A 12,536-nucleotide genomic window follows, 5' to 3' on the forward strand; every position below is an offset into this window, starting at 1 on the left:
TGCATTTTGTGCTGAATTGCAAAAGTTAGATTTTCAGGCAAAGTTATTTCCTCCCTGTTTCCCATTCCCTTCTCTCCTGCCTCATTTTTAAATATATATAAACAGGGCCTCCCCGGTGGCGCAGCGGTAGAGCGCTGGGTTGCGAAGCTGCCCGCGGCCTCTGCGGCACCGGTTCGATCCCCGGCTGCTCCCCGGCCACCGGAGGAGGGTCCCACATGGCGCGCAGACCTCTCCTGCCGCCCGCTGCTCCCCTCAGCAGTGTACTTCGGTCCTTCTGCCTGCTCTGCTCCCCACTCTGGCTCTGGTGAATTCTCTCACCCTCCCGCTCTTCTGACTGTACCCAGTGCATGTATAAACCAAACAAACAAACAATAAATAAATAAATAAATAAGACATGCCTCTAGAAAATTTAAAAAAAAAAAATTTAAAATTTAAATATATATAAACACACACACATATATATGTAAATATGTGTATACATATATCATTTACATATACACATATATTGGTCATATATTCTTTACTAATGTTTCTATTTATTTGTTGGAATTTGTCTGTTTTCAACCAATTCAAATATTTCCTGTGTAGGAATTGTACAAATAAATTTTTAAGCTCAGTGAATTTATAAATTGAAGAGTATTCATATAGGAAAACAAACATGGATGCATACAAAAATATATCATCCTTCCCCTCTCTTCGTCAATCCCATTCTCTTTCCCTTTCCAAAATGTTAACCTTTGGGGCTAGATCCCTCTAGGCTTTTATCTTTGTGCACACAAACACGTTATTTGGGACACCCACCCATAACTTTTTGTATAAACTTTTCTCCTCTCCTTGCTCAGAACCTCCCAGAGATTTCTATTTCCTGCTGTCCCTAGAACATAAACAGCATACTGCCAAAGTCAGGATCTTGACAGATACTGTTTTGAAGATCCAAAAAAAATTTGTGTTAATTCATTCATCATTATTTACCAGGTATTTAAAACCTAGGCACTTTCCAGCCACTGGGGATTCAATGAAGAATAAAATACAAGAATAATATCTGCAAGACACTTGTTTTAGGGTGTTATATAGGGACTGAAAATAAGGCATTAATAGGAGAAATCATTTAATTAATGTACTCTGGTTCTCTTCCTCTTTGAATTGGGGTAAACCACAATCAGAATATCTGAGGTAGAAATATGAAAAGTTTTAAGGTAGGGGTCATATGAGAGTATGTATGAAATGTTCAAGAACTGCCAGAAAAATTCTGAAAGCAAGCATAGTTAAGGAGGTTCTATTCTAAGTGCTGGGATACAGGAGTGAGTAAATCCACCAAAATTTCCTGCCCCATTAGAACTTACATTCCATAATGGGAGGAGAAAAATAATAAATAAATAAGCAATATCTTACAGCAGGGGTACACAAGTTATGGTTAATTTTACGATATGTATTTTTATTTTATTATGTTATACCTTAGAAATGAATACATAACGAATAGCCTAATACTATAAATCAAAGAAGAAATGGCATAATTAAGTAACTGTGACAGATTAGCATAGCAGCCTAAAAACAGGGAGGATTAAAATAAATTATTGGGGATCTTTTGCAATGCAAGTTAGAGGAGCTGACAGAAAATATAGTCAACATAAATGAAAAATGCATGTTTCATATTTTATTTAATCTTCCATTTTAGAGAGCACTTTCAGAGATTTTTGCCAGTGTCTTACTTGTCTTAAAAATCTGCCAGAGATATAGTGATAAAGTGGATATACAACAAACACTGCTGCCAGCAGATCTAGAATATAGCTGCACTGCAATTCCTCACTAGCTGAATGAGCCTCTGCAGGTTATTTCACTTCCTTGAACTGGGATTGCTCAACTGTAAAAATCAGGAAAAATAATGTCTATCTGAAAAGTGTACTTGTGGGTATCACCTAAGACAGTGGTCTCAACCGAGAGTGATCCTGTACCCAAGGGGATATTGGCAATGTCTGGAGATATTTTTGTGGTAATGACAGAGAGAGGCACTACTTGGATCTAGTAAGTAGTATGGGATGCTGCTCACTATCTTCCAAACACCCTCTGATAACAAAGAATTATCTGATCAAAAATATCAGGTGCCAGGGTTGATAAAGATTATATAAATTAAAAATGCTTAGCACAATCTCTAGCACACACTGGATACTCAATGTAAAAAGATGATATCCTATTCTCCTTTAAACTCATTAGACTAAGGTGAATGCATCAACAAATAATCAGTAACATAGTAGTATTTACTAAAATTTTACATATTTAATTATTCAACAAATATTTACTGAGAACTTGTAACAGTTGCCGTATGAGTGTCTGGCTCTGTCTCCATAGACTATATAGATTGTAAGGAGCAGTAGATACTAAACTTCAGAAACGGTGCACAATAATATTATCCCAGATTTTATATGGAAGAAAAAAAAAGAAACAGATTTTCTTTAGAAAGGTTAAGTTGCAAATAATTGCTGTCGATGTAAAGGCTTAACTACTGGGAGAATGGAATGAGATGCTGTTGGGAGGATAAAAACAGGCAATGTATGTAAAGACGCATCTTAAACTCTTGTGTACAACACACATAAGGTGTTATCATGTCTAAATGTATGCCTTTTGGGCCTCCCTGGTGGCTCAAGGGGTTAAGACGCAACCTATGAAGCTATCCGCAGCCACTGCAGCACAAGTTCGATCCCCAGCCAGGGAGTTACCCCCATGGCACAGCAGACTTCTCCTGACTCACCCACTGCTCCCCTCAGCAGTGTATTTCAGTCAATTAACCTATTCTGTTCCCCACTCTGTCTCTGGTGACTCCTCTTACTGCCCACACCTCTGGCCTGTATCCTAGTTCTTTATGCATAAATAAATAAATCTTTAAAAAAAAATAAACATATGCCTTTTGCTCCCTCAACAGTTAGTGCAAGAAGTATATCAAACGGAGAAGTAAAAAAACAATGACCTACTGCTTGGCTTTACAAAGAAAGGAAAACATTCAAAGGTTAGTAATACCTGGTTTCATTAAATGTATATGCTCTGTAGGGAGGCAGTAAATAGAGAACAACCTCTGGAAATTAACAAGGTTCAGACCCTAACTCCCTGAGTTACTTCCTAGGAGACCCTGGACAAAGTATCTGACCACTATAGGTTCCAGTGTGCTCATCTCTTAGATGAAAATAAAAATAGTAATTAGACTTCTAATTACCTAAAGTAGCTGGCACTTAGCCATTTAATACATGTTAAGTACTTTTATTGTTATTAGATTATATTTACTTAGCCTTAATATTTTATTCAGATATGTTCTCTTTTCTGTGAACTGGCCATTAATCACATTCATTTTACCTTGCACTTTTTACAACACAGACCATCACTGCATTGAGAGTCTTGAGTCAAGGTGCATTTCTTACAACACTCTGCTCCTTCCAGGACACATTCCTAAGGAATATAAATATTTGTAAATCATCAAAAAGGAGTGTCATTTTCCTGAAAGTACAAAAATCTTATCTAAAATAAATGTATAACCTCACAATAACATGTCTTCCACAGAACCTATACAATTTCCAGGCATAACACTTGTTCTGTGTGTTTCAGAGTGAGGGACCTGAAATGACCCTGAATAGTCTTAAAAAATCATCAAAACACCCAGAGACTTACTGCTGGGGTCCCACAGTCACACTCCTCTCCTGTTTCAATGAAGCCATTGCCACACTCGGGAGGATCAAGAAGCTGTGAATGAAAACCAAAAGTGTAAATAAAATATAGAAAAATCAACACCTAAGACCTTATGAAATACAGTAAGTGCCACACCTATACAGCTGACATCTGTTAATCACTTCAAAATATATTTTTATTTTCCTAAACTAGAAAGCATGACCTTAGTACTTTACACCTGGGAACTTTAGAACAGATGTCTACTTCTGTTTTCCATTTCAGATTTAATCATATTTACATATATAACAAACATATCAAGTACAGTCTGGTAAATGGCACCAAAATAAAAGACGTAAAAGATGATCTAGTCATTTATTAAAACCAAGCCAGAATGACTCTTGAAACTTAATTTCAAACAAGAAGCAAGAGATATGAGATATGGAGTCAGAAAGTCTGGATTCAAATCTTGGCTCAACTTCTTATCTTGGACAAATAGCTTGTCATCTTAGAACCCAAGCGTTTTAATATTTAAAACAGGATAATAGCAATAATATTAGCTGCCCACCTACATCACAAATTGGTAGGAGGCTCAGTCAGCTACGAAAATTATTAACTTTATTAACTTTATCTCCTTATGAAAAGAAAGTTATTTCATAGACAATGAGGAAAACACAAAGATTAATAAATCTATTGATTTATTAATACAAAATATATTGCCTATTAACAAGTTTTTTAGAGATGGAAGCAATAAATGAACAAGAGTACATTTTAATGTACTCTTTATTTATTTATTAAGTTTTTTTAAGTTTTTTTAAGTTTTTTTATTTATTTATTAAGTTATTTATTTATTTATTTATTAAGTTTTATTTATTAAGTTTCCATTAGTTTTATTACTTTTTAAATATAATTTATCTTATGCAGATAGGTAAATTAGTAAATAAATAATAATTGCTATGTTCCATATAGATCATATTCATTCAGAAGTTCATCAAAGTTTACATATTGTAAAAAAAAAATGACACACACATCTATTGACATACACTTATTACACACACACACAAATTTGTACTTTCTTAGAGAGGAAAAAACAAATTAATGAAAGCAACAACAAAATCCCCATCTGATTTTAAATACTCTCTCCTCTACCACAAAAGAATCAACTCATATCTAGATTTCATTTTCAGTAAGAAAGGGATCATAACAAATGAGACACCTTTGACAGTCAAAACTAAAAGTTATCCAAATGAAAAACATATATGTTATTTTACTCTAGGGTCAAAATAATTATTTTGGTAAAAAGACAACTTTTTTTATTTAGAGTAGCACTTAGTTCAAATATTTCTTCTCACATTTTTGTAGTCTTAAAATTGTCTATTTGCTTTTCATTTCAATATGATACAGTTTTTAAATTTCACTGTAGTGAGCAGAGAATGAAACCTGGTAAATTATTACAAAAGCAATGCCACATATCGCAGCAGTTGAGCACAGGGTGCAGCTTCTGCAGCGCCAGTTCGATCCCCGGCCACTGGCGAGGGTCCCACATGGCGAGCAGACCTCTCCTGCTGTGCCCACTGCTCCCCTCAGCAGTGTATTTCGTCAGTCTGCCTGTTCTGTTCCCTGCTCTGGCTCTGCTGAGTTCTCTCACCCTCCCGCACTTCTGACTGTGCCCAGTGCTTACATAAATAAATAAATTAAAAAAAAAAAAAGCAATGCCACATATGGCTGTGGTGGCTTTAAGAACATCATAATCCAGGTGATGAACAACAACAGAGGATTCTTCTTTAATATGCAGTCTTCCAGATATATGAGGAAGATGTGCTTTCTAGTCAGAGGTCAGAAGATGCTCTGCTAGTAGTAAAAATAAAGACTTGTATGGAAAGACTTTGCTGCTTTAAGCAAAACTTGGCTTTTATAATGAGAAGTACTTATAATTTTAATTATATTGCTCATTCTGTTAAGCTATATAAGTTATGCTTAAGTATTTAAAAGTGATGGTAGAGGGTTACTAATCAAGAAACTAAAAAAACAAAAGTAAAATGAAACCATTTTCATAAGCTAACCATGAATTATCATTTGGTCATATTAAAAACCAGAAATTTTACAGGAAAAAAAAAACTCATTTTATCTACTTTCTATTCCCATCAGTAATAGCCCCCAAATACCCACAAATAAATCTGACTTTGAAGATGCAGATATTTAGCATTTGTAGAATATGTACATATCACTCAAGTTGAACAGCTCTCTTTAATAAGACCCATGACTGAATATGTAGTAATAATACTTTTGAAAGATTTGTAACTAATAACTGTGAGCACACTTATTACCTTAGAAGGCTTGTTGAAAAGACAAGCACCACCTCCACTATTGAGGAAGTCATGATATTCTTCAATGTTACACTGGGTAAACTTTTTAGGAAGATAATAGCTATAAGAAAGAAGAAAAGCAATGTCTAGGTAAAATTCATCTTAAAATTTGAACATTGTTAAAACTGGACAGTATTCTCAAAAATGAAAGAATAAATTCCACATATGTACATTTTTATTCAATCCATAAGAGTTTTGTTCAATCAGTATGTCTAAATTCTTCATTTAGTGATTAATGGTGACCGTGTCATTCATTATTTGCATATACATTCTAAAGAAACACACATGCTATAATTTTTCTCATGAGTTTTTCTTAAATATTGAAACTAATTTATTCATAATGAGTCTTTTCTACATATTTAATGTGAGCAAAAATCCAAACAAATAACTGACTTAGAATCTACAAATGAGTCATCATCACCAAAGTCAAAAAAAGACTGAGAACTGTTTTAGACTAAAGGAGACTAAGATATTAAAAAAAATGTGATATTAGATTCTGAAACAAAATGACATTATTGAAACACAGGGCTAATGTTGAATGAATGGTAAGAATTAGATGATGTTATTGGCTGTACTGTGGTTCTGCAAGAGGATATCTGTGTTTATATAAATGTACACAAATTGGGGACAACAAGGCACCAAGCCAGCAATTTATAATTTAGAGACCAAAAGGTACTTTGTGACTAGTCTTTTTTACCTTTAGGATTATTTCAAAATACAAAAAAAAAAAAAAGTATACAAAAAAAGTAACAAAATAAACCTGGCTAGAGAACAATTTGGAAATTGAGAATGCAAAACAAGAAGGAAGAAAGGGCAGGGATTTGATCCTTATTTGTTAAGGGTTTATATTTAGACAATGCAGGCTCAAAAAAGTTCTGAACAGAAAAGCGACATGATTCATTTGTTTGACACAGATCCATGTGCATTAAGAGAATGGAGAAATCATGCTATACATATTCAGTGAACTACTACAGATATTAATTATCAGTATGGATGAACCTCACAAAGTTAATAAAAAGAATCAAGTTACAAAAGAATATATGTCATATGATATCTATCATATTAATTAAAAACATGCAAAGCAATGTATGTATTACTTCAAAATACACAGAGGTAGATAGATAGACAGACAAACAGACATAGACATAAAGTAAGAGAAAAAAAGGACCTATGAATGATATGAACAAAATTCAAGATGGTGATTACCTTGACCAAGCCTGGGGGTCAACAGACAATGGAGATTTAACTATATAGGCAGTGTTTGTGTGTTTAAGCTGGTTGATAGTTACTATGAAGTCAGTCTCTCCAAAAGGGCCAGGTAAGCTTTTCTCAATGTGTTCCAAGTAGGCCTCTTGATATGGGGAACTAAGGTTAATGAAGGTCATGTGAACTTTAGGAGGTAGACCGTCATCATTTAATGAATACATATTATTTTGAGTTGAAATCAGTGAGGCCCCTGAAGGCTGAGGAGAAGCACAGTCCTTGTACCTGTTCCTGTCTTCTCTAGTTGAAGAGATCATCATTCCCTGAGCTTTTGCTCTTTTCCTAACAGGAGAAGCAATCAGTGTTCCCCCTTTTGTGACCCAGAACAATTACTGTGGGGTCGTCTCATCCAAGTGTAGGTTTTTTCAGTGAAAAGATCCTCTTTATCTAAATATCTCATCTTTACTCTCAGAGTGAGGATCGGTCACTCTCTTCTCCTCTGACACGTGAAGTCTCATCCTCACTCTCCCTGATGTCGCGGGTCTCTAAACACAAAATAAATATCCCAGTCCATTGCATTATTCTTTGGAATTTACAACATTATAAATTCTCCATATGTATGTTATTAAATTAAGGGTTTTCTTTGCTAACCTGTTTGATGTTATTTTGATTACTCATCTAGCTCAAGCAGAATCCAGAAGGTTGGGGCAATTTTCCTCTACTTGCCAACATTATGCAAGTATTCACTCTGTAATTTGCTATACTTTTTTAATGAAGTTCAGGAGGGGGAAGAGAAGGAGCCTGAAAGTTACCTGAGCATCTGGAATATTACTGAAATAACAGCATAAGATAACAAAAGTTTTAAGTAAGATAGTGATAAGCTTGGCATAAAAGAAGCAGTGGCAAGGAAGGAATAAAAGGCATGATTGTGCCTGATAGTGTGTGATGGGTAAGAAAGGATTTATTAAAAAAAAAAAAAACCCTCTCCCAGAAAGCAGACTGCACACATCTCTTCCCACTCCCTGTTTGGTGATGCACTATTGGTAGCTTGAAATTAGTTATTGTGGGAGTGCTTACACCATGGAAATCTGAGGAAGCTACATATTCAGGCTCTTCTCTCATTTTTTGTGGTTTGTTTTGTTTTGTTTAAGAGAGTCATCTTACTAGCATACAACTGTTTATAACTCCTTTAATTAGAACTAAAGACAATAAAAGGAAAGCAATTTGGAGGTAAACCATGAAGAACAAAGTTGTTCCTTGTTTCTTAAATTTCCAGCCTAGATTCAAGGCTACAAAAATCTTTGTTCTACTAGATTAAGTGAGATCAATTGTTTTCATGCATTGAAGACTATTTTGTGAAAATATTTTATATACAGAATCACTAAGAAAATCTACTTTGGATTTTCTCTGAAATGCCTGTGATGAGGTTCTATATACTAAGTTATTGAATGTCATACTCCTAAGAAGACAACGAATGGTAAGAAGCAGGGAAAGGTTATTATTTACTAACAGAAGTGGCTCACCCTGTGTCTCCCATTATGCATCCAGACCACGTATCTTCACATTTACACTCACCTAAAAAAAAAAAAAAAAAAGCCACATTTACACAGTGAGAACAGGTGCTTTAAAGTAGTTTCCACATTAAAAATAATATCTTCCACTTTATTCCTTATACATGTACCTTTTAAAATGCTTTCTATTTTTTCTTATATTTGAATTTTTCATGTAATGCCTAACAAAAATTTCCTTGGGCCCTATCAAGATTATATAATCTTTACTAAAATAAAATCTTTCAGTATTTTAACAAGAGGCCATACTTTTAAAGCATTCATATTAAGTTACTTAAATGAAATACTATCAAATACCAATGGAACAGTGACACATTACTACAGGATCCTGGTTTCATAGACCATTATGGGAATTCTTACAATTTCTTGTCCATTTTTAAAAGGCTTTTCACAAAGCCTGCAGCAAAAGGCAGTATAGTTTATGGATGAAGCAGAAGGGCTTCAGAATCAGAAATACCTGGAATCAACCAAGGTTTGCTACTTAATATATGTTAATCTTGGGGGCATTGCCCTTTTAAGATTAAGTTACTTTATTTGTAAAATAAGGCTAATAAATGATATCTTGCAGGATTGTCCTGAGTATTAAATACTTGATTTAGATAACACTGGAATTCAATTGTATGGCATATAATGTATGACTTAAACAGCCCATTGTTGTTATTAAAATAAACATATTTATAGTATTATTTAACAAAGTAAATATATTTATAATATTATTTGTTAAAATAATAAAATAAACATAGTTTATTAACAACTTATTCCAAATACATAGTGTTTGACCATTCCTGGCACAATAATTTCACCTCTATAGGAAAATACATTCCTCATAGATGCTAGCCCTAGCATATTTTACTAAGCCCATTATCAGGTCTGATGCTGGAAGGAATGTTCTATCTCTATGGTCATACAATGAGTTATTCTAAATAAACCATAACAAAACAGTGTATCTTCTATCTATATGCCTAGGATTCTCTACTAGACCATTCAAAATTGCCAAACTCAGTTTATATTTGTCCTTTTTAAGTTAAATTCAACTGAGAATTTGTCATCACATAGCTTTAAATGTTTATCACATGTGAAGAAATTTTCATATAAATATGAATGTAAACATTACTTTTGAAAAAAAAATTGGTGCCCTGGCTGTTTATACTATCACCCAACTTGTTTTGATCAAGCAACTAAATTAAAGAAAGCCATTCCTCAAAATATTTTATAGTTATTCCATTCTAAACATAACTAAACCACATATGTACATAAACTTACCACTTGCTAACTTCCTTTTGTCTGAGATAATACCAACATTATGGGCTAGTGATTGAGCAAGCGTAACTGCCATTAAATCAGTTTTCCCAAACTAAAAAACAAACAAAGTACATATGAATGAAAATTATTTTTTATTTAAGGTGGGTCAGAGAAAAATGTCATCAAATAAATGAAGATAAGAAATCTCTAAGCATTTTATTTAACAGAGATTAAATACACAGAGGTTAGCACTGAACTGTTAAACATTGGTAAGAAGTAGTAAGAAATAAACCCATGTTTGATTTAGTCTAATAGGGAAGACAGAAATGCAGGAATTATAAATTCTTAGTAACTTTTGGGATTAAAAGCTTAAATCTAATTCTGAATCCAAATGTTACCAGCAACATTCCTGAAAAACTTAACACTTACATACAATTTAACTAGCCTTTCGGATGACACAAAATAAAAATAAAAGCATAATTTAGTTTGAACTTGTTTATCTTTGTGCATCCACTTGCACCCCTGAAATTTATCCAAACTGAAAAGAATGTGGCTTCAGAACACAAATGATATGAATCATAGGAAGTTGTGATGACCTTTCGCCAAAAGAAACTTGAGACGGCCTAGGGATTTTTTTTCCAATATGTTGCCTCCCAAAGATTCAAATATTTTTATTTTGGATCATTTCCATCAGGTTTAGTGTGTCAGGGGTAAAAGGAACCTTTTAGAAAACCTGACACACACACATATATATATATATATATATATATATATATATATATATATTTTTTTTTTTTTTTTCCCTCCAAGAATTTGCCAAATACTGAAAAAGGAAGATACCAGTTGGGTTGTTAGGTAGTAAGCCAATGCTTCAGGAAAGTACCCAATCCTTTGGAAAATCAGTCTAAGTGACAAACAGGGCCTTATTTTCAATGAAGGTAAAGATTCTCTCTATATAATCTGTAAATAGTTAACTCTTGATTTCTGTAAGTAGAATATGAACAGAATCCTCCCTATTTGTCCTCTGGTAATTTCAAGTAGCCATACTGATTGTTAATGAAATGACCTAACATCTAGAGTTTATGGAATACTGAGAAATTATCTCTGAAATATTAGAAAAACATTTTCAGCCATCATACCACTTTGTATTGTACAGATGTTCACACCTACTTCATTCACGCCTCCTCCTTTCAGCAACGAGCAAATCCCACCAATATAAGCTGCCCCGCTCCGGCTACTCTCAAATTGACTTCCCCTTTTAGAAAAGGAAATGAAAAATGCTTACTGCTCACAGTTCAAATATCAAGTACCTCTCATTATTCATTTACCACATTTGTTTTTTCAAAGCACATAACATTTCTATACTCTATGCGCCTAAGGTAAGGGAGAAATGTGAAAACTGTTTACATACATAGTTACAGAAAAGGGTTTCTGAGCTATGTTTCCCCACATGATCAATAACTATCTTAAATAGAACTTTTCATATATTTTTAAAAACTAATAATATGTACTATTACATATACAAAAATCACTTCTGTGGTGTTTCTGTCAAAAATCTGTAACTTGAATCTCAAATGAGAAAATATCACAATGAGGAACATTCTAAAAAATAATTGACTTATATTCTTCAAAAATGTTTAGCTCAATATAGACAAAGAAAGACTGAGGAAATCTTTCAGATTAAAGGAGATCAAATAGTCATGATGATTAAATGTAATGGTGACCCTGGATTAGAATCCAGGTTTGGGGAAAAAGGGGATTAGCTATAAAAAAAATTGAGACAATTTTAAAAATTTGAATATGAACTATGGACTAGATAAAAGTATTGCACCAAAGTTATATTTTCTGGTTTTAATAATTTACTATGATTATATAAGAGAATGTCTTTATTTTTAGGGAATACACACTTAAGTATTTTGTATTAAAGGCCCAATAAGTAATTGTCTCCAACTTTCTCTTAAATGGTTCAGGAAAAATAATTGATAAATAGGTGGATGAATGAAAGGAAGGAAGGAAGGAAGTAGAGGAAAAGGATAGAAAGAAGGAAATCATAAAATAAATGGGGCAAATGTAAATAACTGATGAATCTGGGTGAAGGGCATAAGGTATTTCCTTGCAATACTCTTAAAATTTTCTGTAACTTTGAAATTATGTAAAAAAAAGTTACCTCCAAAATACAGTCTTTTACTTTCATATTAAATTTCTTCAACAGCAGTGACTTTCAATAATAGGTTTTTTAAACGCCATTATATATAACTTGCTAATATTGCAAATATACATAAATTACCCCAAAAAATCCTAAGAAAAAATAAAATATGAACTCCAGAAATACTAAGCTCTCTCCTTAGAACCAAAAACAAAAATAGCATTAATGACAAATAAATATAATTAATTTGTTAAGAAGTCTCTGAGTATTAAAAGCACATTTACACAGTGAGTAGACTGATTAAATCCCTTGAAAAATTAAATGAAATATATATGCAATAATAGTTCAAAATTAAACTCATGA

The 12,536-nt window shown here is 33.3% G+C and overlaps 1 protein-coding gene across 18 annotated transcripts in view; it reads right to left on the reverse strand.

Annotated features, from left to right (window-relative positions):
* Positions 1 to 12,536, reverse strand: part of ADAM22 (ADAM metallopeptidase domain 22) — a gene marked incomplete at both ends in the record, with an annotated part of 200,909 nt that overhangs the window by 41,770 nt on the left and 146,603 nt on the right. For all 18 annotated transcript variants that reach the window (XM_084229405.1, XM_084229404.1, XM_084229401.1 and 15 more), the window contains 6 exons: positions 3,343 to 3,435; positions 3,655 to 3,726; positions 5,976 to 6,075; positions 8,741 to 8,792; positions 10,049 to 10,139; positions 11,198 to 11,282. In XM_084229405.1, the coding sequence (XP_084085531.1) occupies positions 3,343 to 3,435; positions 3,655 to 3,726; positions 5,976 to 6,075; positions 8,741 to 8,792; positions 10,049 to 10,139; positions 11,198 to 11,282 (493 nt within the window). The remainder of the gene's footprint in view (positions 1 to 3,342; positions 3,436 to 3,654; positions 3,727 to 5,975; positions 6,076 to 8,740; positions 8,793 to 10,048; positions 10,140 to 11,197; positions 11,283 to 12,536) is intronic.

This window comes from Talpa europaea, assembly GCF_964194135.1.
Source record: "Talpa europaea genome assembly, chromosome: 3".
NCBI lineage: Eukaryota > Metazoa > Chordata > Mammalia > Eulipotyphla > Talpidae > Talpa > Talpa europaea.